The 26,139-nt window shown below is 46.0% G+C and overlaps 1 protein-coding gene across 1 annotated transcript in view; it reads left to right on the top strand.

The window, feature by feature from the left end:
* LOC139013836 (ER degradation-enhancing alpha-mannosidase-like protein 2) overlaps positions 1-26,139 on the top strand; it is a 148,011-nt gene that overhangs the window by 120,936 nt on the left and 936 nt on the right. The window contains exons 18-27 of the mRNA XM_070420194.1: positions 5,448-5,590; positions 12,464-12,595; positions 14,252-14,310; positions 15,211-15,312; positions 21,206-21,289; positions 22,289-22,379; positions 23,450-23,590; positions 24,132-24,240; positions 24,821-24,933; positions 25,783-25,989. Of these exons, the coding sequence (XP_070276295.1) occupies positions 5,448-5,590; positions 12,464-12,595; positions 14,252-14,310; positions 15,211-15,312; positions 21,206-21,289; positions 22,289-22,379; positions 23,450-23,590; positions 24,132-24,240; positions 24,821-24,933; positions 25,783-25,989 (1,181 nt within the window). The remainder of the gene's footprint in view (positions 1-5,447; positions 5,591-12,463; positions 12,596-14,251; positions 14,311-15,210; positions 15,313-21,205; positions 21,290-22,288; positions 22,380-23,449; positions 23,591-24,131; positions 24,241-24,820; positions 24,934-25,782; positions 25,990-26,139) is intronic.

The following is a 26,139-nucleotide window of genomic DNA, read 5'->3' as shown; positions in this document are numbered from 1 at the left end:
ATCTTGGAAAAAAACAAAATTGGGAGAGTCACCCTTCATAATTTCAAAACTTAACTGCAGAGCATCAGGAATCAACAGTGTGCTACCAGCATAAACAGACACATACTAGTATAATGAAATAGAATTGAGAGTTCAGAAATAAACCCACTTAATATGGTCAATTGATTTTCAACAAGAATTCTAAGACCATTCAATTTGGGAAATAGTAGGTGGTCTTTTACACAAATGGTGCTGGAGCCATTAGTTATCCACATGCAAAAGAATGAAGTTGAAAACCCCTACTTCACATCATATGTAAAAATTAACTCAAAGCCATCAAAGACTTAAATATATGAGCTGAATTTATAAAACCCTTAGAAGAAAACATAGAATTAAATCTTCATGACCTTGGATTTGGCAATGTTTTCTTAGATGCCACCTAAAGCACAAGCAACAAAATTAAAAATAAATAAATTGAACTTCATTAAAATGAAAACCTTTCTTTCTTCAAAAAAAAAAACCCACCATCAGGCCCTGACCAGTGTCTCAGTGGTTAGAGCACTGGCCTGTGCACTGAAGGGTTGCAGGTTCGATTCCCAGTCAAGGGCACGTATCTGGGTTGCAGGTTTGATTGTATGCCAGAGGCATCCAATCAGTGTGTGTCTCTCACATTGATGTTTTTTTCTCTCTCTTTCTCTCTCTCTCACCTCTCTGCTCTCCTCCTTTTCCCCCTCCTCCACCTCTCCTCCATTCCAGTCTCTCTAAAAAATTTGTAAAAAATATTCTCTGGTGAGGATTAAAAAACAAACACTATCAGGAAAGTGAAAAGACAACCCACAGAATGGAAAAACTTTTTTTTTTAAATATATTTTTATTGATTTCAGAGAGGAAGGGAAAGGGAGAGGGAGAGGGAGACAAACATCAATGATGAGAGAGAATCATCAGTCGGCTGCCTCCTGCATGCCCCCCACTGGGGATCGAGCCTGCAACCCGGGCATATGCCCTTGACCGGAATCAAACCAGGGACCCTTCAGTCCACAGGCCGACGCTCTATCCACTGAGCCAAATCGGCTAGGGCTGGAAAAATATTTTTGAGGGTAGAGAACATTTTTATAAACCATATAGCTAATAAGGGACTTGAATTTATAATATGTAAGGAGCTCCTACAGCAGTGATGGCGAACCTATGACACGCGTGTCAGAGGTGACACGCGAACTCATTTTTTTGGTTGATTTTTCTTTGTTAAATGGCATTTAAATATATAAAATATCAAAAATATAAGTCTTTATATAAGCATAACCAATGGACATAAGACACTGGGGGGTAGGGGAGGCCGGGGGATTGTTAAGGGCGGGAAAAAAAGGAGACATATGTAATACTCTTTGTAATACTTTAAGCAATAAAACAATTTAAAAAATAAATAAATATATAAATAAATAAAAATATATAAGTCTTTGTCTTACTATGGTTGCAAATATCAAAAAATTTCTATATGTGACACGACACCAGAGTTAAGTTAGGGTTTTTCAAAATGCTGACACGCCGAGCTCAAAAGGTTCGCCATCACTGTCCTACAGCTTAGTAATAAAGAAGCAACCCATTTCACAATGTGGGGAAAGGATCTGAATAGATATTTCTCTAGAGAAGATATATAGATAGCCAATAAGTACATAAAAAGATACTTTAGCATCATTAGTCAGTGGGGAAATGCAAATTTAAACTGCAGTAAGATACCACTTCACACCCATCAAGATGCTTATCAAAACGACAGATAATAACAAGTGTTGACAAGGAGCTCTAGCCAGTTTGGCTCACTGGAAAGAGCGTCGGCCTGTGGACTGAAGGGTCCCTGGTTCGATTCCGGTCAAGGGCATATGCCCAGGTTGCAGGCTTGATCCCCAGTAGGGGCTGTGCAGGAGGCAGCCAATCAGTGATTTTCTCTCATCATTGATGTTTCTCTCCCTCTTCCTTCCTTTCTGAAATCAATAAAAATATATTTAAAACACACACACACACACACACACACACACACAAGTGTTGGCAAGGATATGGAGAAATCAGAACTCTCATTCCCTGTTGGGAGCATGTAAAATACTGCAGCCATTTTGGAAACAGTCTGGCAGTTCCTCAAAAGGTTAAACATAAGAGTTATCATGTTATCAGAAAGTCCATTCCTAGGTATATACTCAAGAGAAATGAAAACATATGTTTACAAAAGAACTTATACATGAATATTCATAGCAACAGATTTATAATAGCCAAAACATGAATCTATCCAACTGTCCATCAACTGCTGAATAGATAACAGAATATGATATATGATAGAATATTGTTCAGCAGTTTAAAAAATGAAATACTGATACATGGTACAACCTGAATGAACCTTGAAAACGCTGTGCTAAGGGAAAGAAGCCAACAAAAGAGCACATGTTGTATGATTCCATTTATACAAAATGTCCTGAATAAGCAAATCCATGGAAACAGAAAGTAATTTAATGGATGCCTAGGGCTGAGGAGTTGGGAAATGGCGAGTGGCTGCTAATGAGTGTAGGATTTCTTTGGGGGGTAATGAAAATGCTCTAAAATTGATTGTGTTGATGGCTGTACAACTCTGAATATACTAAAAACCACTGAATTGTACATTTTAAATGGGTGAATTGTATAGTATGAATTATTCATCAACCCAAGTACCTATTCTGTGCTGGGGCTGGAAAGGGGGTGTGTTGGCCACTTTAATCAGTTTGGTGGAGCTTAAGAGATTGGAGGGAAGTGCAGGCCTCTTAAACTAGTTTTCCCGCCCTCATCATTGGGACTTACCTTATTACTAAGCTCTGGCCATTACTTTGGGGACTGTTTCTTGAAAATACCTATCCTAGGGGTTCTTACAAACCTCGCACCAAAGGTTGGCAGTGACTTGGGGAAGAACCTGAGCTGCCTGTGTCTCTTTTTCCACGGACGTTTATTACTGAGAAGGACTTGTATGCCATATGCTACACCTGCTCCTTCCAGAGACATCCTCTCCTCAGTCACCCCCAGGACTCTCTGAGCTAGGTGATGAGGATGCCGAGGCTTTCAAGGCCACACAAGTGTACAGCAGAGGCAGAAATCTACATGATAGCTCTTTAGATTCTTTTCACAGATTAGTTGACTCTTAAATTGTTCCGGGAGATGGGCCAAGGTATCCCAACATAGAAATTGAGTACAGGAGGTCCTTGGGTTACGTCGGAGATTTGTTCCTACGATGCGATGTCACGCGATTTCGCCATAAGTCGGAACCCATCTACATAAGCACCTACGTCACTCACATGGAGCACATACACAGCAGTAATGAAGTGAAACAGTAAAAAACAATTAAAGATAATTCCTGACCTTTACTTGTGGTAAATAAATAATAAAAAACATAAAGCACATATATACATATGTTGAAATAATGGAACTTTTTTTTTTTATAAATGGAGATGGCGACGTAACCACGAAACAACGTACCACGAAACAACATACGTTGAGTTCGACATAACCCGAGGACTGTCTGTAATTACGGTTTTTCTTCCAATCTGCAGAAAAATATATGAGAATAAAATAGAATTTTCTCAATTAGATTTTCTCCGGTAAATTTTTCTTAAGTCTTTGCCCACTGTAACTTTAGTTGTCATTAAAAGCTTGCAGATTGCCCAGCTGGAATGGCTCAGTTGGTTGAGCGTCGTCCTCTTTACCAAAAGGTTGCCGGTTCGATTCTTGGGTTGCAGATTAAATCCCCGGTTGGGGCACGTGTGGAAGGCAAAGGATTGATGTTCCTCCCTCTCTCTTTCTCTCCCCCCCTCCCCCTCCCTTCTTCTCTCTAAGTATGTCTTTGGATGAGGATTTAAAAAAGAAGAGCTTGCAGATTAAAAAGAAAAAAAAAAGTAGCGAGCAAGCATCAGAGTTTGTTTTTATTTCTATTTAACGTATGTGTGCCGGGCATTGTTTTTAAGCACTTCCAATATATTAAATCCTTTCATCTTTGCCACATTGGTAAGAGATAGGTACTATTGTCATTATCTCTGTTTTACAGATGAGGATGGATAGGGGAGCATAGCGACATCAATAAATTTATCCAAGGCCAGCACCCAGCTAGTGAATGGTAGAGCTCAGGTCCAGACTCAGCAGTCTGGCCCCAGAGTCTTCTGTTAACAATCATCCTTCATTCAGCAACTGGTCTTCTTCAGAGTTATAATTTTATATTATTGACATAATATGGCTGGAAAAAATAGTTTCAGTCTATAGGGTAGAGTAGGTTAGGTTTTTATATCATGATATCAACATGCAGAAATCACCGTGACTTCTGCATGTATCTTTCCTGAATATATCTGATGTCCAACCACTGCTCTGTACCATGCGTTTTTCAGTCCAATAGGAGCTTGAAAGGACCTTAGTAAGTAGTTACTGACTCACCTTTTCACATTTAAAATGAGGACAACTGATGGGAAGTAATCCTAAGGTATCCTGACTCTGACCAGTAACCTTTTAAAATAACAGGGACCTAAGAGTGGGGCTTCCCAAGAATCAGGTGGTGGGGTGTTCGTGTGTTCTCATTCAGTCCTCAGTCACCCTAGCCATCCACTGTGGCACTGCAGTTATTCCCAGTTTACAGAGCTGTCTAAGGCCTACCAGCAGGTTGTAATCCCAGAGCCATCAGTCTTTATCACTTCGCTCTACCGCCTTCCCAACACTACACTCCTCTGTGACCTGCGTGACCCATGGAGACTTTTCATTAATTGGGTCATAGGAAAAATTAGGTGGTTTACCTGAAGCCCAAAACACAGTACCTGGAACCTACCAAATGATGAATACTACGTAGTTGCTGCTATTGTTACTAACAATGAAATTGGGTGAAATGATAATCTGCTAGTAGAGAATATGTTTATCTGTATCACTAGCAGCAATTGTGATGCCCAGACTGCCTTAGAAAGATGAACCTTAGAAAAGTTTAGAAGGTTCTTTGAAAAATGGGGTGGAAAAATCTTCAAAAAGAATTCCTCCCAGTTTTCGGCAGTGCCCCTTTGTGGAATCTAGGTAGAGAGGGACCAACTACTCGGAGTCATTTTTGACCTGAGGAGGGTGTGACCCAATTTGCTGCTAAACATCTGACAGGGTACTTTTTGGGGCGGTGGGGAAGTTGGGGGGCATTTGATGGTGACAGGAGAAAGGAATGTCTGGGGTCATGTTACTGCATTGGCTGTGTCAGAACATTTTTAGTGTATGTTAAAGTTGATGAGCTGGAACTGCAGAGTCTATTTTCCTAAGTTCCTAAGCTTGCCTGGCCTCTGGGGGCCTGGAGGGGTTTTGTGGCTTTCAAATTCTCTGTCAGTGTCTCAGGGCCCAGTGTAATGGCTACAGGTTTGAGGGACAGAGACATGTTTCCTCACAGGCAGTGACTCAACCCTCTCTCCTGGTGGCTGTCTCAGCCTCCATTGTGTTCTCTCCTCCAGGGGCTTCTGAGGAGAATGGCCTGCCTCACACTTCAGCTCGGACCCAGCTGCCCCAGTCCATGAAGATTATGCACGAGATCATGTACAAACTGGAAGTGCTCTATGTCCTCTGCGTGCTGCTGATGGGGCGTCAGCGAAACCAGGTGGGCCTCTCCCCCACATCTCAGGCAGGGAGTCGGATGCCAGTGCTTCCTGGGCGTTGTGGTACGCCGCGTACTCCACGAGGCTGCCTCTCAGAGTGGCTCTCTAGCCCAGCAAGCATTAGGGTTGATTTCCTTTTCTCTGAGGAAACCAGTCTGATTCCAGAGCTCACAGTCTTTCCTCTGTACTTTGCTGTGGGCAGCATTTCTAGGCAAAGCATTGGTGCCCTGCAGAACAGACAGTTTAGCTATGTTACCTGACCTTAACATGAAGAATAAATGGTCAGTGACTGGCAAGATGACTGCTCTGTCGATGCACTGGTGGACTTGCCAGTCTGATGGGGGCTAGCGGTGGTGGGCCAGAGCCCAGCACTGTGTCACATTATGAAAACTAGGCAGCTACCAGGGGACTCCAGGTGTGCTGGGGTTCCCTAAGCCTTCAAGTAGTTCCAGGAGGGAGGAGCAAGGGCCCGTAACCTACAAAGGGAGATAGAGGGTCTTGGAAGTATGCAGCATCTTCTTTAAGGTAGAGAAGGAGCCCTCTCCTGCTAGCTGCATTATTCTAGGGATGAAACGAGGCATAGGGGAGGGGGAGTAGAGGGGAGTGGAGGCTGTGCTCAGTGGTCCTTTCATACCTTTTGATTCAGACACCGGACCATCACCCACCTCTGTGTGAGACGGGTGCAGTTTCCCCATTGTACATGTGAGGAACAATTCTAGATGGTGTAAATGGGGAAACTCACTGAAGGGGAACATCTGGCATGGCAGTGTCCTGAAGAAAGAGGGGAGCCAAGCATGCGGACCCCCAAGGCAGCCTGCGTGGTAGAGGGAGCAAGCCCCTGAGGTGGGAGCATGCCTGGTGGGTTGGGAGACCAATAAGGAAACGGGAGGCTAGGGGCATGAGGATGGACTAGAAAAGCAATGAGGAGAGGAGGGCTGAGGGGTTGCACAGAGCCGGATTGCATCAGCTTTCATAGACCACGTTAAGGACTTTGGTGTTTTGCTCTGAGTGAAATGGGAAGCTGACCCTGTGGCTGCTGTGTGAAAGATGACAGCTAGGACCTGCATAAAGTGGTGGGTGTCGTGAGGAATACTTGCATTCTGGATCTGTTTTGAAGGTAGAACAGGTAGGATTTGCTGATAGTTTGGATGTAGGCATAAGAGAGAAGAGTTGAGTATGACTTCCTTAATTCCTCCCGAAGTTTTTGGCCTAAGAAGGGGGAGGATGGATTTGCCATTTACTGAAATGGCTAAGGTGGTAAGGAGTGGAAGGGTAGGCATAGGGAAGAAGGTGAGCAGTACAGTTTGAACAAGTTAGGTGTGAGGTGTCTATTAGAATCCACACTTGGAGTTAGGGGAGAGGCCAGCACTAGAGGTATCACTTTGGGGGTCATCAGCATATAGGTGGTATTTAAAAACCAGGATCTCACTGGGTGAGATCCCACCCTGACATCCACAGCACTGGGGCTCCTTCCTTCAGTATGGGATAGATTTGTTACAAAAAGTAATAGTCATAATGTCTTACATGTACTAAGTGCTTTACTTTTTTGAGGTACTTTCACAGTTATTTATGTTTGAATTTTCAGGTATTTGGTAACTTATACAACATGTGGTGACCCCTTTTTCTCCCTCACTTGATGCTCAAGAAAACCAAGGTGCACAAAGGGCCCTGCTCTCAGGTGCCAAGCATTGGTAGAGTCAGGATTTAAATTGCTGCCCTGACTCTTCTATCCCAAACATAGCAGTTCCCTGCTTCCTGAGCCTTCCTGTTACCAAGTTTCTGTGAGTCATGTTGTCTTTAGTTAAACTGTGATTACACTGCTTCCTGGGTGGGACCATCGGCTGGTCTTGGAATCCGGCCCAACCGAGAGCCAGTGCTCTGCTGGCTCGTCCTTTGCACAGTCAGCAGTTACTGAGCGCCTGCTGTGTGCCAGGCCCTGTGGGCACATGGGCGCACAGACCCTGCCTAGACCAGGATAGCAAGGGGAAGGGTTTCCTTGGCAAGGCCCAAGAGTGGCCTTATTATTGTGCTTTTGGGCCAAGTTCTGTGACTGGTCTTGGGTAAATTGAATCATTAGACTGGAGGAAATGCTCTCCACATCCATAAATTCCATCCCCCGTTCATCATCATGAATGTAATCAATAGAGCAGTCTTTTTTTTCTTCTTTTTCAGCACATCCTGTAAGTCAGGCCCTGAGCTTCCCCTATATTACTTCATTGAGTCCTTTCAACAATTCATTTCCCATCAAGAGACTCGGCTCAAAGAAGAACACTGCCCAGAGTCACAGAGCTTTGTCAGATTCTGGTGTCCCCTGATAAATGTGTGCGTGTGGTGGGCTGGGAAGGGGCAGGCTTTAGGATCGGGACACCTGAGTTAGGGTGGCATCTTCACTGCCCTGCCCAAGGCAGCCCTGCTGAACTCCCATTGCCCCTTGTAAAGAGGGAATTAATGAGCACTGTTGCTGTGCTCAAGTATTTACATATCTATTCTGACTTTATTTATATGACAGCCTTGAAAAGAGGTAATAATAGCTTCATTTTGTGTTATGTGAAAAATTACTTTTAGTAGGTGAATAATTCATATAGTTCAATGTTGAAAAGTAGTTCTAGCCCAGCCGGTGTGGCTCAGTGGTTGAGCATCGACCCATGAACTAAGAGGTCACCAGTTCGATTCTGGTCAGGGCACATGCCCTGATTACAGGCTCAATCCCCAGTAAGGGGCGTGCAGGAAGCAGCTGATCAAAATTCTCTCTCATCATTGATATTTCTATCTCTCTCCATCCCCTTCCTCTCTGATAGCAATAAAAATATGTTGTTGTTTTTTAAAAAGGTACTTCTATATTAAACGGATAAATAATATCAGTGAAGGCTTTCTCCCCTCTGATCCTAAACATTCTGATTCTTCTGTAAGCATCTAATTTTACCAGTTATTAATGTATCCTTTTAGATTCTGTGCTTATAAAAGCAATATATTCCTCTCATTTTTTACATAATAATATAGCATGTGCACACTTGCTTTTTTAAAAATATGTTTCGATGAATGTGCAATTCACTGCATGTCAAAAAACCTTCATTCTATTTTACTGGTGTCAAGTATCCCATTAAGTGAATGTACCATAATTTATGTAACTGTTCCCCATTGATGGAAGTATAGGTTATGTCTATTTTGGTATTACAGATAATGTTGCCATGAGTAAGTTTGTACATGTGCCATTTAGTATTTATATGTACTTGTCTTTGTATAAATTCCTAAAAGAAGAATTGCTGGTCAAAGGGAATATAATATGCATTTGTAATTTTTAGGGATACTACAAACTGTCCTTCCTCTCCAGGTAGTACCAGTGCCCTCCCACCAGCAGGGTGGGAGCATGCCTGAGGCCCAGCTCACCAACACAGGATTATAAAACTTTCATTCTTTGCCAATCTAAAAAAGTACAAAATTAGGTGTTTGAATTTCTCTTAATATTCTAAGTGAGGCTGAGCACTGCATATATTGAGGAACCTTTTATGTTTTCCTGTCTGTATCCTATGCCCATTTTTTCTATAGGGTTGGTCTTTTTGTTTTAGAGATTTGTAGGATTCCTTATAGAGGAAATTAGCTTTTTGCCTGAGTGTGACACAAGATTTTGAGTATGGTCCCATCTGTCATATTTTTTTTTTAAATATATTTTATTGATTTTTTACAGTGAGGAAGGGAGAGGGATAGAGAGTTAGAAACATCAATCAGCTGCCTCCTGCACGCCCCCTACTGTGAATGTGCCTGCAGCCCAGGTACATGCCCTTGACCGGAATCGAACCTTGGACCCTTGAGTCCCCAGGCCGACGCTCTATCCACTGAGCCAAACCGGTTAGGGCCCATCTGTCATATTTAACTTGTGGCTTTCCTTACTGTGAGTTTTGCCACGCAGAATTTTAAAAGGTTTGTGTGGTTGAATTCAACACTCTTCTAGGCTTCTAGGTTTGGAATACTACTTTAGGAAGTCTTTCTCAGTGTCATTTTTAAAGCTTTTGCAGCCCTACCTGGCTTGGCTTAGTGGATAGAGCATGGGCACATGGACTGAAGGGTCCCGGGTTCAATGTTGGTCAAGGGCACATACCTCAGTTTCAGGCTTGATCCCTAGCCCCAGTCAGGGTGCATGCAGGAGGTAACCAATCGATGACACATCGATGTTTCTCTGTCTCTCCCCCTCCCTCCCACTCTCTCTAAAAAAATGAATGGAAAAAATATCCTCAGGTGAGGATTAACAACAACAACAAAGCTTTTGCATAGATTTTTCTAGGATTCTTAGTTTCATTTTACTATATTTTTATCTTGCCTCCACTTGAAATTTATCCTACTATGAAGCATGAGGGGCATTTTTATTTTAATAACTAGAGTCCCGGTGCATGAATTTGTGCACTGGGGTCGGGGAGGGATTGAGGGAGGTTGGCCAGCAGGCCCCAATCAGGCAATCTGTGCTGGCCGGCCAGGGGGAGGTTGGCTGTGGGAGCACACTGACCACCAGGGTGCAGCCCCTGCGTTAAATATCTGCCCCCTGGTGGTCAGTGTGCATCATAGCAACCAGTCATTAGGTCCTAATGGTCGCTTAGGCTTTTATATATATAGATATGCAGAGGCAGGGAATAAATCAGAAAGGTTGGAGAGACCAAGATGGCGGCGTAGGTAAACACCGGAGACCGCTGCCGCAAACAACCATTTCAAAAATACAACTAAAAGACGGAACGGACATCACCCAGAACCGCAGGAAAGCTGGCTGAAGAGAGACTCTACAACTAGAAGGAAAGAGAACAGCAAACCGAAGCTCAGAGGCGGCGCAGTGTGGAAAATACAAAGGTACCGAGGTGCGCGCGCAAAGCGGGCTGGTGGCTGAGGGCGCGGTTGTCGTTTTCGGTCGGGAGTGAGTCTCAGACTCTGGGCTCCAGATCCGGGCGAGTCTCTAGGGACCCAGACTCAAACGGGAGAAGCGGGATTATCCGGCATCAGTTGGAACCTGAGGGCAGCTTTCTCTCCGAGGTTTGCAGCGGCTGCCGGGGTTCTGAGAAGCAGAGCCTCTGGGAACGGGACTGAGAGCGGCCATAACTGCTCCCTCCGCCCACCCTGTGGATCCCGCCCCGCCCAAACCCTGCGCACAGCCATTTGCCGATCGCCTCAGGCAAAGGCTGGATTAGCACCTCCCCAGAAGGCAGACGTTTTCCACACAGCTGATTCCTGCAGCCAGTCGGCCTGGTGGTCAAATCCCTCTAGTGTTAACTACAACAATTAAGGCTTGGCTAGAACAAGACTGCGCACAAAGACCACAAGGGGGTGCACCAAGAAAGCATAAAAGATGCGGAGACAAAAAAACATGACAGAAATGGAGGATATGGAGCTAAGAATCGCAATTTTGAGGGCTTGCCATAAATTTGTGCAGAGCCTCACGAAAACTAATGAGACCCTCGATGCTACGATAAAGAAATTAGAAAGTAAGCATACACGGACTGAAATAAAGAATATTATACCCAATAGCAGACCAGAGGAGCACAAGAATCAAACCAAAGATTTGACAAAAAACACCCAACTGGAAAAGCAAAATGAAAAAAGAATCCGAAAGTGTGAAGATAGTGTAAGGAGCCTCTGGGACAGTTTCAAGTGTACCAACATCAGAATAATAGGGGTGCCAGAAGATGAAAGACAGCAAGATATTGAAAACCTATTTCAAGAAATAATGGCAGAAAACTTCCCCCACCTGGTGAAAGAAATGGACTTACAGGTCCAAGAAGCGCAGAGAACCCCAAACAAAAGGAATCCAAAGAGGACCACACCAAGACACATCATCATTAAAATGCCAAGAGCAAAAGACAGAGAGAGAATCTTAAAAGCAGCAAGAGAAAGAGACTCAATTACCTACAAGGGAATACCCATACGACTGTCAGCTGATTTCTCAACAGAAACTTTGCAGGCCAGAAGGGAATGGCAAGAAATATTCAAAGTGCTGAATACCAAGAACCTACAACCAAGATTACTTTATCCAGCAAAGCTATCATTCAGAACTGAAGGTCAGATAAAGAGCTTCACAGACAAGGAAAAGCTAAAGGAGTTCATCACCACTAAACCAGTATTATACGAAATACTGAAAGGTATCCTTTAAGAAGAGGAAGAAGAAAAAGGTAAAGATACAAATTGTGAACAACAAACATGCATCTATCAACAAGTGAATCTAAGAATCAAGTGAATAAATAATCTGATGTACAGAATGAACTGGTGATTATAATGAATCAGGGACATAGAAAGGGAATGGACTGACTATTTTTGGGGGGGTAAGGGGAATGGGAGATTCGGGAAGAGACTGGACAAAAATCGTGCACCTATGGATGAGGACAGTGGGTGGGGAGTGAGGGCGGAGGGTGGGGCGGGAACTGGAAGGAGGGGAGTTATGGGGGGGGGAAGAGGAACAAATGTAATCTGAACAATAAAAATTTAATTTAAAAAAATAAATAAATAAATAAATAAAAAGAGGAACCTGGCTAGGAGGAACCTGGCTGGGAGGAACCTGGCTATGATGATCACCTGAAAAAAAAAAAAAAAAAAGAAAGGTTAAGGAATTTGCTTACAGTTACACAGTTTGTATGTGGTGGAGTTAAGAGACAAACCCAGGGCTATCTAAGTCCAGAACGCATGGTTTTAAAAGAGGTCCTATTGTATAGTGTGACTCCTAGGATATTGTGAGAATTAATGAGCAGGGTAGGGAATGTGTGGATGTTTTCTGTAAGCCACAACACTCCCTACTGACTGTTGCTTTCTTTGTCCTGAAGGTTGTTATTATACCAGCACGAGGCTTTGCTACATCTTTTCTTCACATTAGTTTTAAAATGCTTTTGCCTTCCAACCCCATCCAGGTTCACAGGATGATCGCAGAGTTCAAGCTGATCCCGGGGCTTAATAATTTGTTTGACAAGTTGATTTGGAGGAAGCATTCAGCATCTGCCCTTGTCCTCCATGGTCACAACCAGAACTGCGACTGTAGCCCGGTGAGCAAGGGACCCTGGGGACAGATAGGCTTTATTTGCCAGGAGTAGTTGGTTCAAGACCTGCTCTTGACCCTTTGAAATCTCAGTCTTTGAGAATAGAGCAGAAACCTCCAGTCATAACCTATTAATCCCATAACTGGAATCTACCTTGGGGAGGGACCTGACCCCACCCCTCCACCTATGCAGAAGTCCCTCTAGGCCTCCTCTTGCTTCCCTTTATATGCCTTGGGGGTGGGGGGCTCACTTCCCTCGAGGCAGGGCCACCCACTACATTATCTAACAACAAGATTGTCCTCATTCTGTGCTCTGCTGCACTATAATTATATCCACTGATAGTTTTGCCTTCAAGAACCACACACCACCTATGCTCTGCATCCAAAAAGGGATTTAGGATGCTTTCCTTTTTAAAGGGACTAAGGGCTCTCTGCTACCTTGTCTCTGTCACAGTACCCTGGAGCGAGCAATGAACTGGGAGTTGGGGGGCCTGTTGTGCCACACAGCTTGTTGGGAGAGCTTGAACGAATCACTGAATCTCTGAGCCTCTGTTTCTTGCAAAAGGAAGATCACCCTTCCTTGCCTGCTGGCCTCACAGGCCACATGGAGGCTCAACCACCAGCAGGAGGAGGAAAGTGCTCTGGGACCTTTAAGTGCACAAAACTCTCAGGGTCTAGTGCCATGGCTCCCCTTTGGTCTCTGCACTGTGTTCTGAGGGTTTTCCTCCGTGCCTTACCTTCCTGTTCACCATATTTCTCTCTGGTCTTGTCGGAGTTGCCTTTCAGCCCATCCATCTGAGGTTTTAATTTCAAGTGAATATATTCGGCATTTCTGAACATTCTATCAAAAATTACTTGATTTTTATTCAGATTATGTTAATGTTTTGTTCTGTTGCATTTTATCTCTTTTTAATTATTTGTAACATACATGTTTATGGTCTCTTTCAGATTGTTCTTGGGGTACTAATACTTGTGTTTGAGTCTTCAGACTCAACTTTGGGTAGAGTCTTGCCTCGGGCTCTGTAATGTATGGAGAGGTCACCTTTGGGAGTGGGGGGGGACGTGTTGTTTTCTCTCTGAGTACCTGCGTAGCCTGGGCCCTGGGAGTGATTAATAAGCACTTTGCTTTGTCTGCCAGGTACTTCAGAGGCTGTTCTCCTGGGGTTCTCTCTCACCAGCAGCAGCCTGACAGAGAAACCCTTCTTTCGCCAAATGTATACACTTCCCAGGCTTTATATGGGCCCACAGTTCTGTCTGGTCCCTGCAGGGCATTAAAACCCAAGCCCTGGCCTAGATGAGTCTCATTTTCACTTCTCCACCATCAGTGCTGTGCTCAGAGCTCTGAACTCAGTCCTTCATTTCTGAGTTCTATGGAGTTTCCTTTCTTTCTTTTGAACTTAGCCTCATATTTAAAAGAATTTCAGTTACTTTTTAATCCAGTATGTTGGGGTGTTTTTAGCAAGAAGAGTCCACATTAGCTTAATCTGCTATTGTCCAGGCATGGAAGACAACAAAGGGTTTTCTGACTCAAGAAAAGTCCTCATCGTGCATGAGGACAGAGGCTCAGAGAAGCAAAGCAGTATGCCCAGGCTCTCACCAGAGTGTTTGCTTCTTTGGAACATTGTGACTATGGTTTTAACATCAAGGTGCACATCTCTTTTAGGACATCACCTTGAAGATACAGTTTCTGAGGCTTCTCCAGAGTTTCAGCGACCACCACGAGTAAGTACACTGTCCCTGGAAGGAGAGTTGTTGCTCTGTCTTCTCTCCTTTCTTTGTCCCATCGCTGACCCCGGCTCAGGAGGAGGACCTGGGAGCCTGGACAGCCACTGTCACCACAGTGGCTGCATGTCATGATACTGTAATAAGAGCTGCCAATTGTCCTGCCCGTCCTTTATGCCAGGCACTGCACTGAGCTTTCCCTTAGTCCTCACAGCCACCCTAGGAAGTGAGGCAGGAGTTCTTAGCCTCTTATTACCCTTTTTTGCTGGTACAGGGTCTTGACTTCAATTTGTTTAAAAAAGCAACCTCTGTGAAGCACACTAAAACGAGGTATGCCTTTAAAATGATGAGCTTCGTTTGGACATGTTGGGTGAAAGTGCCTTTAAGAAATCAAGTAGAGCCCTGGCCGGTTTGGCTCACTGGATAGAGCATCGGCCTGGGGACTGAAGGGTCCCAGGTTCGATTCCGGTCAAGGGCATATACCTTGGTTGCGGGCACATCCCCAATAGGGGGTGTGCAGGAGGCAGCTGATCAATGCTTCTCTCTCATTGATGTTTCTAACTCTCTATCCCTCTCCCTTCCTCTCTGTAAAAAATCAATAAAATATATTTAAAAAAAAAAAAAAGAAATCAAGTAGAACGTTCAGTGGCAAAAGAAAGGCCTGGGATGCTAAGGGAAGAGGCCTTGCTAGTGAATGTGGCAGGCAGAGGGGTGGGGATTGGGGCCAGGGAGACTCCATGCCTCCCTCTGTGCCTGCTCAGGGGGTACAAGGTGTTGGGGAAGGGTACTTGGGGGATTCTTAGATCCTCCCTCTCTATAAGAAAAGGGCAGGGCACTCCTCAGTGCTGACCTGGCGGCCCCAGTCCTGTCCTGAAGCTCCCTGCAACCCATTTGTTTCAGGAACAAGTACCTGCTGCTCAACAACCAGGAGCTGAATGAACTCAGTGCCATCTCCCTCAAGGCCAACATCCCCGAGGTGGAAGCCGTCCTCAACACTGACAGGTGAGCATGGATGGGGTACGGCTTTAATCCACAGCCCATCCTGGCTGCTTGTGTGCCCTGGGACACACAGATGGGTTCACGCAGGTATGCAGACTTGTCCTTACATGTAGCTGCAGTGTCCTAAAGGCTCCTGTGTGTAAGACATTGTTCTTACGTCACCTGCATTATGTCAGCGGAGCCCCACAGCAGCCCTAGGAAGAAAGTGTCATCATCACCTCCACTTTACAGATGGGGGAGCAGGATCTTGGAGAGGTCACCTGACAAAGGTCATGTATGCCCTAACCCCCCCCCCCCCCCCCCCCGCCCCGGCCCTTGCTCTCACCTTTGCTGACATCCTCCTTGATTGCATGGCGGCAGTTGCAGCCAAGCAGGACAAACAGAAGCAGCCCTCTCACCCTCAGCAAAGTCCCATTTGCTGGGTTATGCTTGCCTCATCATCTGGATCTGGGCAAGGAAGTCTCAGGCTCATAGGGTCAGGGCAAAGGAGGACTATATCCAGCAACACGAGTCATAATCCTCAGGTTTTTTGTTGTTGTTGTTGTTTAAGGGAACAGAACTCTTGTTCAAGTGAAATCATAGTCTCACCCTAATGTCTGTAGTGGATAAAGTAGAGCTTCCTTATTTGAAGAGAACATTTGAGAGTCCAAAACTCCTGCCCGCTTCTCCTTTTTTCCCCATGATGAGGCCTGAGTCATTTTCTCATCTCCTGCCTTTGTTTCCTAGACCAGGAAGCTGAGGCCCAGAGGCACGGGTACTTGTTCAAGGCTGGCTGCAGCTGAACCAGGGGCTCAGGGTACTCCCTGCCTTACCCTATTGGCACAGAATTTGCCCCATCTGGTAGATTCTGTCATGGCCTGTTCGCAACCCACTTTTGGTGTAAATAGCCCTTCTTCCAGTAGGTCTGAGCCCTCTCTGATTCTTGAATGTGTTTCTGGCCTTTGATCACTTGCCAGTGGGTCTGAGAATGGAAAGCTGGCCTGAGATAAGGTGTGAATGCACTTGGCTATTCAGTTCTAAGACTGCAGGGGGCCATGGGATGCTCTGGACACAGGTAGAGCAAAAGGGCAACCTGGCAGCCTGGAAATGTCCCCAAGTTTATCCCCAAGTCAGTGGGAAGACCAGTCCCAGTGCCCCTGTTAGCTTCTCAGATCTGCCACCAATGTCTCTCTCTATTTTATTTTAAACTAGAGGCTCGGTGCACGAATTCATGCACCAGTGGGGTCCCTCAGCCTGGCCTGGGAGATTGGGCAGAAACCGGCTCTCCAACATCCCCCCAAGGGGTCCTGGATTGCGAGAGGGTGCAGGCCAGGCTGAGGGACCGCACTGGTGCACGACTGGGGCCGGGGAGGGACACAGGAGGTTGGCCAGCTGGGGTGGGACCGCAGGAGGGCTCCAGGGCATGTCCGGCCCATCTCGCTCAGTCCCGATTGGCTGGACCCCAGCAGCAAGCTAACCTACTGGTCAGAGCGTCTGCCCCCTGGTGGTCAGTGCACATCATAGCGATTGGTTGACCAGTCAACTGTCTGCCCCTGGTGATCAGTGCATGTCCTAGCGAGCGGTTGAGCAGCCTTAGCATATCATTAGCATATTATGCTTTGATTGGTTGAACGGCATATTAGGCTTTTATTATATAGGATTTTTTCAGTATAAAATAGTTATTTTCAGCATTTAATTTTGCATTTAAATGTTTTAGCTGTTATATATTGGGTGTAGATTTTTTGAAATCATTCTTCAATTTTGTAATTAAAGTTGACATATATTAGTGTATATCCCATTGATTAGACCTTATATAACTTAAGTGATTGTCCTGATATATCTTGTATCCATTTGACACCATACATAATTATTAGAATATTATTGACTATATTTCTTATACTGTACTTTACATCCCTGTAACTATTCTGTAACTATCAATTTGTACTTCTTAATTGCTTCACCTTTTCACCCATTTCCCTAACCCCTTCCCCATCTGGCAACCATCAAAATATTCTCTGTATCTATGAGTCTGTTTCTGTTGTGCTTCTTTGTATATTTTGTTTTTTAGATTCAGTTGTTGATAGATATGTATTTATTGCCGTTTTATTCATATTTTTTATCTTTTTTTTCTTCTTCTTAAAGAAGACCCTTTTACATTTTATTTGATATTGGTTTGATGGTGATGAACTCCTTTAACTTTTTCTTGTCTGGGAAGCTCTTTGTCCTTTGACTCTAAATAGTAACTTTGCTGGGTAGAATAATCTTGGTTGTAGGTCCTTGCTTTTCATCAATTTGAATATTTTTGCCATTCCTTCTGTCCTGTAAATTTTCTGTTGAGAAATCAGCTGACAGTCTTATGGGAGCTCCCTTGTAAGTAACTAAGTGCTTTTCTCTTGCTGCTTTTTTTTTTTTTTTAATATATTTTATTGATTTTTTTACAGAGAGGAAGGGAGAGAGATAGAGAGTTAGAAACATCGATGAGAGAGAAACATTGATCAGCTGCCTCCTGCACATCTCCCACTGGGGATGTGCCTGCAACCCAGGTACATGCCCTTGACCGGAATCGAACCTGGGACCCCTCAGTCCGCAGGCCGACGCTCTATCCACTGAGCCAAACCGGTTTCGGCTTCTCTTGCTGCTTTTAAGTTTCTCTCTTTGTCCTTAACCTTTTGCATTTTAATTATGATGTGTCTTGGTGTGGGCCTCTTTGGGTTCATCTTGTTTGAGTTTTTGCACTTCCTGGACTTGTATGTTTATTTCCTTCACCAAGTTAGGGACATTTTCTGTCATTATCTTTTAAAATAGATGTTCAATTTCTTGCTCTCTCTCTTCTCTGTCTGGTACCCCCATGGTGCAAATGTTGGTACACTTGAAGTTGTCCTAGAGGCTCCTTATACTATCTTCATTTTTTTGGATTCTTCTTTCTTCTTGCTGATTGGATATTTTTTGCTTCATTATATTTCAAATCACTGATTTGATTCTTGGCTTCATCAACTCTGTTGTTGATTCCCTATAAATTAATACTTCATTTCAGTTAGTGTATCCTTCATTTCTGACTGGTTCTTTTTTATGGTTTCCATGTCCTTTTTTTATGCTGTTGAAGTTCTCACTAAGTTCATTGAGCCTCCTTATAACCAGTTTCTTGAACTCTGCATCTAATATGATTGCTTGTCTCTGTTTTGTTCAATTCTTTTTCTGGAGTTTGGTTCTTTTCTTTCATTTAGGACATGTTTCTTTGTCTCCTCATTTTGGCACCTCCCTGTGTTGGTTTCTATATATTACCTAGAGTTGCTACGTCTCCCAAGCTTGGTAGAGTGGCCTAATGTAGTAAGTGTTCTGTACTAGGTGTACCAGTTAATAATGCGGTTTTTTTCAATAGATGGAGTTACACATATGTTATATATATGCGATTTGATAGGTATGCTATTTTGTTGTATTGACAGCAAGCTTCAGAACTTCATATGTCAAATTTTCTGAAGGTGTTAACATCATAGATATTTTGACGCTTAAAAATGTAGAATTTTGTGCCAAAAAAAGAGCATTTCTGGGAAGTTTTAATTCATTACTTTATTTTGAAAAAAAGTGCTGCTGAAAGTTATATACTTCGGGAAGCTTATGGTGAACATGCTTCATCTCAAGATACTTGTGAATGCTGGTTTAAATGCTTTAAAAGTGATGATTTCGATGTGAAAGACAAAGAACGCCCATGTCAACTGAAAAAGTTTGAAGACCAACAATGACAAGCATTATTGAATGAAGATGCTTGTCAAACTCAAAAACAACTTGCAGAAAGATTAAACGTTGCTCAGCAAACAATTTCTGATCGTTTACAAGCAATGGGAAAGATTTTAAAGGAAGGAAAATGGGTGCCACATCAACCGAATGAAAGACAAATGGAAAACCGAAAAGTCATCAGTAAAATGTTGCTTCAGCAGCACGAAAGAAAGTCTTTTGCATCGAATTGTGACTGGCGATGAAAAGTGGATTTATTTTGAGAATCCCAGATGCACAAAATTATGGATTGGTCCAGGTTAACCATCAACATCGACTGCAAGGCCAAATCGCTTTTGGAAAGAAGACAGTGTTCTGCATTTGGTGGGATTAGGAAGGTGTGGTATTAGGAGCTTCTAAAACCAGGTAAACCCGTTAATACTGATCGCTACCGACAACAAATCAATTTGAACCACGCTTTAATCGTGAAACGACCAGAATGTGCCAGAAAACATGGCAAAGTAATTTTGCTTCATGATGACACACCATCACACACTTCAAAACCAGTTAAAGACACGTTAAAAGTTCTTGCCTGGGAAGTATTAACCCACCAGCCGTATTCACCAGACTTTGCCCCTTCAGATTGCCACTTGTTCCGATCAATGGCACACGCACTTTCTGAGCAGCACTTCAAAACGTGCGAAGAAGTGGAAAATTGGGTCTCTGAATGGTTTGCCTTAAAACAAGAAAAGTTCTATTGGGACGGTATCCACAAATTACCTGAAAGATGGGGGAAATGTGTAGCTAGCGATGGACATTACTTTGAGTAAAGCACTTTTGATGTTTCTCTTGAAATTATCGTGTTTTCTTTGACTACAAAATCCGCATTATTAACCAGTACACCTGGTAGTGTCCAGTGGCATAGCCTGCCTATTTACCTGAGCTGGGTACTCTATGTGCAACCCCTGTGTGGGCTGTGAACCCCCTCCATTGTAGTTGAGCCTTGCTTGCTGTTAGCATGCCAAAGGGAGAGATTTAGCCCCTGGCCAATCAGCTGCAAGGAATGGAGGATCAGCTGTGCAGGGGCCCTCCCCTTGGAGCAGGACTTACTTTAGCAGGGCTGTGGTGCCTACTGAGTCCACCCCTTGAGTGTGGAGATGGTTGGGTGGTGCTTTGATGTGGTCTGAAGCTGTCTACTGGGTGCGATAGCTCTGGGGCCTCCCGCAAGGTGCAGGCCAAGGTCAGCTGCCGCCTGTGTTCTGACTGGGGCCTCCTGACATGAGCTACAAAGCGATGTGCAGATGGCTGCTACTTGTACTGGACTTGGAAGTGCCCAGGAAAGGCCAAGCTATGAACCAAGGCCAACTGTAACTAGTGCTGGGCCTGGGGTCACTTAGCCAGAGGTACGGGGCACACCAAGGCCAGATGCTGCTTGTTTGAGAGATTTAGGAAAGTCTGAGACATAATCCAAGACAGTCCATTCGAATAGAAAAGCCATTGGAAAGAGCTTGGGTGGGCCTGAAAGTTGGGTGTGGCCTCAGGGAATCACCAGGGTGGGATGAACAGTGTTAGCCAGGTTGATGGAGACTCCAATATGGTGCCTGCCTGCTGGCTCTGTGGAGAAAGGGCTCAGAAAAAGAACCATGGCTTCTGCCAGCACTTCTGTCTGGAAGAAAGCCATTCCTCCAGCCCTTACCATGATACCAGACAATTCAAATCCTCCCCGTATGTCCCTGGTGCCCTGCAAGCTGCTGCCCCAGCATTGGAACTGAGAGCAAGTCTGAGTAAGTCTATGCATGGGCCCTTTAAGAGGAACTGCCTTGGACTCCAGCAGTCCTCTGTCTCACTCAGCCACAATTCTGACTATTTTTTATAGCTGGAAGTTGTGGGGACTTCTCTTCCTGGTACTGAAACCCTGGGCTGGAAGGGCCTCACTCCTCGAGGGACCTCTGCAGCTGAGATATCCCTCCTGATTTTTATCTGCTCCACGTGGGTGTCTCCACCCCTTCTTCCAGTCTGTGTGTGGCTGCACCTTCAAATTCCTAGTTGTAGGACTTCCATTCAGCCAGATTTTAGGCAGTTCTGAATGATGGCTGTTCTGTAGTTTAGTTGTAATTTTGATATAGTTGTGGGAGAATGCTAGTACTATGTCTACTTATGCTGCCATCTTGACTGGAAGCTTGTGTCTTTGTCTGTTTTATTTCAGGAGTTTGGTGTGTGATGGGAAGAGGGGCTTATTAACTCGTCTGCTGCAGGTCATGAAAAAGGAGCCAGCTGAGTCATCTTTCAGGTAGGTCTGGGGACAGGCAGCTGTCACTCTTGAGGGGCCCAGGAGCCATGTGTTTCTCAAGCGGTTAGAAATACCTCCTTTAGGCACCAGCTTCCACTCCAACATCTGGTTACTGTGAGGAAAAAGGGGTTTGATTGCCATTTTCCTTGTGTGGCTTAGCAGGTTTGTATTAACTTTTGCTGCATGCCAGCAGTTTATTTCAAGAATTGACCAAGCATTCACCAAGTACCTATTCTGTGCTGGGGCTGGAAAGGTGGAAGAGAAAAGCAGATACAGTCCCTGCCCACATGGATTCCCTGGCATGTGGGAAACAAGCATGAAAAGGATCTTGTTTCAATGCAGTGTGGAAAGCACAAAGCCAGGACCTGCCCCAGGAGCTGTGGGGACAAAGGAAAACCTTTTTCCCAATGGGCTGGTGGGGTGGGCATGGACAGGGAGGTGGGCATGGACAGGAAGGGCTTCTCAGCGTTCCTTAGACTCATCCGAGTCCTGAAGGCTATGGACAGGAGTTGTGGGAGGCCTTCCATCAGGGCTGGGGGTGAGCTGTCAGTAAGCTCCATGCCCAAATGTGCCCCTGTCTATTCTGTCTGCCCAGCAGGCATAAACTCAGTGGCCCGTTCACACATGTCCACACATGTCCATCAGGTTCCCTCACGCATCCTTGGCACCCCTCTCTTCCATGTCCTCCTGTCCTTCTGAACGGACAAAGGCTAGAGTGGCATTTTCACGTTACTGGGGCTAGCCCTTCTCTGAGACACAAACCCCTTCCAGACAGAACAAAATAGAAGACTCTTCCTCACCATGCTGTCAGCTCCATGAAGCTGGGGACTCTTGCTGTGTCCCCAGTGCCTAGTAGAAGCCTGATGCCTGGTAGATGGTCTATAAATGTTGAATACATGAAAAGTCAGCAAACATCTCCCAGTACCGTGGGGAATGGAACATGGGCCAGAAGAGGGCAGCCTTAGCCACCTGGGCCAGGGGTCAACATTTGGGTCGCAGGTTTTGGCAAGCCCGGGCTGTGGAGAGTTTCCTCCGAGGGACCACCTCCTATGCAGACCAGATGTTCCTGCTGAAGCGAGGCCTTCTGGAGGTAATGGCCTGGAGGAGCCAGGGTGTTGGGTGTCCCAATCTTTCCCCAGCCCCATGCATTGCTTTCCTGTCCTGAGACCTAGAAAGCTGGGCAGGAGATACTGGATCTATTTTAAACGCCAGTGCAGATGCCTTAGTATGTGACCTGAGTCTCCAACCGTGGGTTCCCGATGGGTGCTTCCCGGATGATTGAAGGACCTAGGGGTGGCTGTGGAGGAGCATAGTATCTGTAGAGTCACCCAGCAAGGCCTTTTGACCCTGAGGATATGTTGCTGCTGACTAAAAGTTTATTTCCCTTTATTGAAAAATGGCCTTCAGAAAAAGCTTACAAAAGAGGGGGAGCAAAATGGCCAAAACTATAATTGATTTAAAAAAGATATATGAACAAGAAACTGACCTAGCAACTATTGTAAAGTCTATATGGAAAATAATTTATCCAAATCAGTGTGACTTCAGGAAAAAGAAAATGAAAAATGGAAACAATTTAACTGTCATAGAGAACCTTATCAAAGAGATAAATTGGCTTTTTGTTCTTGATAAACTCATTTATTTTAGTGTAAATGTTTTCATTCATAAACATAAATACTAACCATGGGGTCAAAATGTGCCTCCTGTGCTTAAACCCTGTGCTTCATTTATTTGAGTGGCCTCAGGTGCTTGGGCAGTGGCCAATGTTACATCTGGAGACACCTCCCCTCGCTGGCAAGCTGGAAAGCCCTGGCCATCTTGGTGCCCACAGAGCAGGTCACAGGCTTTAGTTCTGAGCCGTGGGCAAGCCAGAGAGGTCGTGGCTACATACCCCAACCCACCCCCACTTCCTGGGAGGTGTCGGTCCTGGTCCTGCCCTCGTAGCCACCAGCATCCTCAGATAAGCATCTAGATAGGGAAAGCAGGTTTCATTGACCTGGATGCTTTCTCAAAGCAGATGTTGTGTGGTCTGAGCTACATGCCAGGCCCTGGTGGGAAGCCTGTAGCTTAGAAGAGTGCGGCCTGAGGGTGGCAGCCACACCTGCCTGTGGGCCCCAGAGCTCAGCTGCCTTCCTGCCTTCATCTGTCATTCCCCACCCCCAGCACATCTTGTACTGCATCGTGGACAGCGAGTGCAAGTCCAGGGATGTGCTGCAGAGCTACTTCGACCTCCTGGGGGAGCTAATGAAGTTCAATGTTGATGCATTCAAGAGATTCAATAAGTACATCAACACTGATGCAAAGGTAAGACTAACAGGGTGCTGTGGGGTTTGCTCTATTGTTCAGAAGTTACCTTAGAGTTGTCCTCACCAGTCTCTGGTACTGGTTTTAAATTGGAGACTACTAGTATTAGGGAGTCAGTGGACAGCCTTGAGCAGGCAGTCATTAGCATCTTTGTGCTGGGCATTAAAGTGTCAGCCGCTTGTGAGCAGGTGTGATGGTTGGGAGCAGGTGGGCTGTGAAAACGGCTCAGTGTGGTGGGTGCCATGATGAGCTCCAGATAGATGGGCTGGGCCTGGTGTGTGAGGCTCAGAGGGTGTGTGTGACAGAAACCCAGTTCAGACTAATGAAGTAAAAATGAGGAGTTTGGCATCCTTCCTTCAGTGGAGAAAACACTGGACGTGGTGTCAAAAGATCTGGGGTAGCCCTGCTGGGGCAGGTCCGTCAGCTTGTCTGCGCCTCTGTTTACTGGCGACAATGGGCAGAGGTAGGTCAGTGCCCTTGCAGTGACTCCACCACTGCAGGCGCCTGCCATCTCCCGTCTGAGCCGTGTCTCCCCACTAAGTTCCAGGTGTTCCTGAAGCAGATCAACAGCTCACTGGTGGACTCCAACATGCTGGTGCGCTGCGTCACTTTGTCACTGGACCGATTTGAGAATCAGGTGGACATGAAAGGTAAGAAGAGGCCAGAACACCAGTGCGAATGTATCCAGTGTGGCCTCGCTGTTGTCAGACACCCAGCTTTCAGCAAGGAGACAAGAGAGGCTGGAAGAAGCCCCACCAAACATTCTCGTGGCTGGGGTCACGGTGGTGGCTCTCCAGGCGGTTTTCTTTGCTGCTTTTACTCTCCTCTATTGTTCCTGCTTCCTTTCCTGAGCACGTACAACATTGTAATAAAGGGAGAAACATTGTTGCCGCCAGCAGCACACACAGTCCTCCTCTCCTGGGCTGCGACTGCCTGGGATGAGGGGACCCAGGTGGTGACACCAGGGGGAAGGCCTCGGGGAGGTGGTCCCTGAACACGACTGAAGGGAGAGGGGCTGAGCTCCCATGTGGGGCTCTAGTGAGATCACACGCTTACTGGAGATTGTTCCTGCTGCAGTCAACCTTTTCGTTCGTTGTCTTGACAGTAGGGGCTCCCACCTTCAGAGTCAGGTCCCATAGGGCTTGACTAGTGGCTTAGGTGGCAGCCCCGGCCTGAGCCACGGACCAGCGTCCAAGCCTGCTGCTCACACCTCTGCCTCTCCGTCCCCAGTTGCCGAGGTCCTGTCCGAGTGCCGCCTGCTCGCCTACATATCCCAGGTGCCCACGCAGATGTCCTTCCTCTTCCGCCTCATCAACATCATCCATGTGCAGACGCTGACACAGGTGAGAGGCCCTGCAGGCGTGCGATGCAGGAAGAGTCCCGGAGCCCAGCAGAGCTGCTCTTTCCCACACGAGGAGTGCACCTCCCTGAGGCCCATCTCAGTTCCTCCCAGGGATTCTGAGGATTTTTTTTCCAATAGGGAATCTGCCCCATTTTACAGATGAGGCCTGAAGAGGGAGCAAATCTCTGAGATCACAGACGAGTTGGGGAGGAGTCAGGGTTGACACTTAGTTCTGACTCCTAGTTCAGTGCTCGCCCCACCCCACCTGCTGTGCAGGCTTTGGGCTTGGGCCTGACGTTAACTCCCACTTCGCTCAGCTGTGCAGTCCTCAGTCTCTGGGCTTCATGCCCCTTCTCTAAAATGGGGTCATACTAATACCTCTCAGAGGTGGATCTTTTATTCCTTCATCTGACATTTATTGAGGCGAGGCCCTGGGCTCAGGATGCAAAGTGAACAAAACAGGCCTAGACTTTTCCCTCCTGGTGCTCAGTCTAGTGCCAAATGAAAGTTAGCAAAGGAAATGCTGCATCTAAGGTGTATGCCCAGCCCTCCCCAGGGATTGAAGCTTCTGGAAGAAGCAATGCCTGAGCTGATTGAGGAGACTGGGAAGACTAGACAGATGACGGATGGTGATCCTTCAGAGGGTGGGGGATTTCGGGGGGGGCGGGGAGCAGAGACCAGGAAGGTGCTCAGGGCGGGATGCTGGCATCACTCCTTGCCCCAGCCCTCCCTCAGGTTTATGCGGGGGCAGCTCAGTGTGGTCTCAGGGTTCTGCAGGGTCTGGCTTGGGCCACCGCCTTCCCTGGCCAGTAGCAACCCAGGTCCACCAGGGGCTGCTGGGGCCTTGCAGGAGAACGTCAGTTGCCTCAACACCAGCCTGGTGATCCTGATGCTGGCCCGACGGAAAGAGCGGCTGCCCCTGTACCTGCGGCTGCTTCAGCGGATGGAGCACAACAAGAAGTATCCCGGCTTCCTGCTCAACAACTTCCACAACCTGCTGCGCTTCTGGCAGCAGCATTACCTGCACAAGGACAAGGACAGCACCTGCCTAGAGAACGTGAGTGCCCCACCCAACTGGCTGGAGGGTCCCTCAGAGGGCTGTTTGGGGTGCGTGGTCCCTGCCTGGGTCATGTGGTGGGCAGCTCTTTGTCCCCTTACCATGGCCCTCCCCACGGGGTGCTGGGCTCGACCTGGGTCCTCCAGGCAC

The sequence above is a fragment of the Myotis yumanensis genome, unplaced genomic scaffold, assembly GCF_028538775.1.
Source record: "Myotis yumanensis isolate MYYU_CA2020_CCGP unplaced genomic scaffold, mMyoYum1.0.hap1 SCAF_7, whole genome shotgun sequence".
NCBI classification, from domain to species: domain Eukaryota; kingdom Metazoa; phylum Chordata; class Mammalia; order Chiroptera; family Vespertilionidae; genus Myotis; species Myotis yumanensis.
This window is presented reverse-complemented; position numbering and strand designations above follow the sequence as displayed.